We start from the raw sequence: 2,551 nt of genomic DNA on the forward strand, positions 1-2,551 counted from the left end.
GCAGATGAGCGCCACGGCGAGTCACCGTACTAGTGCTCGCCGGCGAGGAAGCCAGGCACATGCATGCTCAGTATATGCACGCAATCTTTGATGGTAGTAATTGCAACTCACATGGCTGATTATACACAGTGCTGAGTATAACATCAATTGGATATCAAGTGACCATATTATTTGGTTTCAGTTTGATGGCGATGGGTGGTAGAAGAATTAGGCAAGGTGGCAAGGTGCGTGCGTGTCGCCCTCTTCTTCCTCCTTTAATCCTTCACTACAATTTGTTTGATGTTGAAATCCATGGACTGGTCTGAACTGAAGCTGATAGCGCGATATGGACACCCTACCTGACGCCACTCCTCACTCCCTTTTCCCTCGTTTCAACCATCGATCGACCTAAAAGCTCCCTTCTTGGTGAAAGTAAGACGAACTCGCGCTCCCGCTCGCGGTAATCAATCATGGCGGCCACATCGGGCTGCGCGGCTTATGTATGCACGCTCACCTCACCCACTTGCCCACCAGATTAGTTGGAAGCTTTCTCTTCTCTTCTCTTCTCTGCTCTCCACTGTCCACGAACAGCAGGAGCACGAAGAAGAAAAAAGAGGAGGAAGAAGATGTCGATCAAGCACTGTGACAAGCACGACTGCGAGCGGCGGCGGCTGTACCGCCAGTTCTGCGCCGCCCTGGTGGCCATCATCCTGCTCATCCTCCTCATCATCCTCATCGTCTGGCTCGTGCTCCGCCCCACCAGGCCGCGCTTCTACCTCAACGACCTCACCGTGGCGTGCCTGAACGCCACCTCCAACCCGGCGTCCTACCTCACCGTGACGCTGCAGGCGACGATCGCCGCCCGCAACCCCAACACCCGCGTCGGCATCTACTTCGACCGGACGGACGCCTACGCCGAGTACAAGGGGCAGCAGGTGACCGTCCCCACGGCGCTCCCCGTGGTGTACCAGGGCCACCTCGACGTCTCGGTGTGGTCGCCGTTCCTGGTGGGGTCGAACGTGCCGCTGGCCCCGTACCTGGCGGTGGCGCTGGCGCAGGACGAGACGGCCGGCTACGTGCTGCTCACGGTGCGGGTGGACGGCTGGATCAGGTGGAAGGCCGGGGCGTTCATCACGGGGCACTACCACCTCCGGGTCAGGTGCCCCGCTCTGCTCACCGTCAACGGAGGGCAGGGCAGCTACGGCTCCATCGCCGGCGGCGGCGGGAACGGCTACTTCAACTTCCAGCGCGCCGCGCCGTGCGTTGTCGACGTCTGAACCGTTCCGCGAAATCCAGAGCCCTTCTGGTTCTGCTGGGCCGGCCCTGAACCTAACTCTGCTCTGCTCGGGTAAATACGCATAGTATAATGGGGTTTTTGTGTCATTTTGACGGCTCTTTTTTTTTGGGGTACTTCTTTGATGGAAATAATCCAAGAAATATATTTAGTAGGATGGTATATGGAAGGCGTATTCAGGGGAAAATAAGTTGTTGCTAGTGTTGTACGTATCTATACATGTATTTGTTTTTAGAGAAGCAGAGTTTAATCAGGGAGTAGGCGCATGTGCGTCGTTGCGGGGCTGCTGTTTTTGGTAGAGCAATGGAAGATGATGATCTTCGCGTCTTGGCCCCTCTTGCTGTATTGCGTTGGCAAATAATGAAAGGAAATGTTGTCATGCCCCCCCTCCCCCCTCCCCAATCGAATACCATGTACATACACACGGCCCCACCGTATGGTTCCACACATGAATCATCTTTCTTGGTCTTGCATCGCATCATATGTACCTTGCCACGTTGTTTACGGTAGGCCGTGTCAAAGATTGTGAAGTAATTCCTCCCAAAAAGAAGGATGGGTTACAAACCAACCTGTACTTGTATGATTAGAAGGACAATGATATTCTTAATCCATCAAAGTTTAAATCGTGATTCTCGTATCTATTCTGAATTTAGTTTAAATTTTTGGCGATGCATGTTCAGTGAGAAAAGACATTTTGGTCAACTAGGAGACGTCTAAAATGACTATATAAATTTTAAGATAATATATCGATTCAGTCTTTCAGGATGTTCATAAAGATATGACGTATCTATGTGTGTTCATAGGAATGAATATATACATGTTTATATAAACGTTTATGTCTGTATCGTATTAAGAAAAATGAATTTGCATGGTGGCTGCAATTTTATTATTAGGATAGTGTGTAGTCATGATCATGTCACATTCATATTTCAGTAAGTAGCATCGTGCATGCTTACATGCGTGCAATCTAAGCATCGTGCCTAACCGATTTCAAGGCTTGAGCCTGGCTGTTTGTTAGAAGAGGAAAACTGGGAGTTGATAAAGATGCTATAAGGCATTAAGAGCATCTCTAGCAGATTCCGTATTTTGCGACCCGTAAAAATCGTTTACAGTTTGACGAAGCGGGGTTTTATAGGACGGAATCTAGCGCTGCAGAATAGACCCTGTATATGAAACTGTATAATTTGAAAAATGGTTTTCACGGAAAAAATTACAACCACACTAATCATTTAAATTCATCACATACTATATAATCATACATACTACATTCTATTTTGC

The 2,551-nt window shown here is 49.2% G+C and overlaps 1 protein-coding gene across 1 annotated transcript; it reads left to right on the forward strand.

Moving 5' to 3' along the window:
• The first annotated feature begins 380 nt into the window (after positions 1-380).
• LOC123407839 (NDR1/HIN1-like protein 1) lies at positions 381-1,600 on the forward strand. Its single transcript, XM_045101066.1, has one exon. The coding sequence runs from the start codon at positions 606-608 to the stop codon at positions 1,254-1,256; it is 651 nt and encodes a 216-aa protein (XP_044957001.1). The 5' UTR covers positions 381-605; the 3' UTR covers positions 1,257-1,600.
• The last annotated feature ends 951 nt before the right edge of the window (positions 1,601-2,551 follow it).

Source organism: Hordeum vulgare, chromosome 7H, assembly GCF_904849725.1.
Source record: "Hordeum vulgare subsp. vulgare chromosome 7H, MorexV3_pseudomolecules_assembly, whole genome shotgun sequence".
NCBI classification, from domain to species: domain Eukaryota; kingdom Viridiplantae; phylum Streptophyta; class Magnoliopsida; order Poales; family Poaceae; genus Hordeum; species Hordeum vulgare.

Coding starts and splice junctions, on each gene's coding strand:
- LOC123407839 (XM_045101066.1), top strand. CDS start 606: ATGTCGATCAAGCACTGTGACAAGCACGACTGCGAGCGGCGGCGGCTG.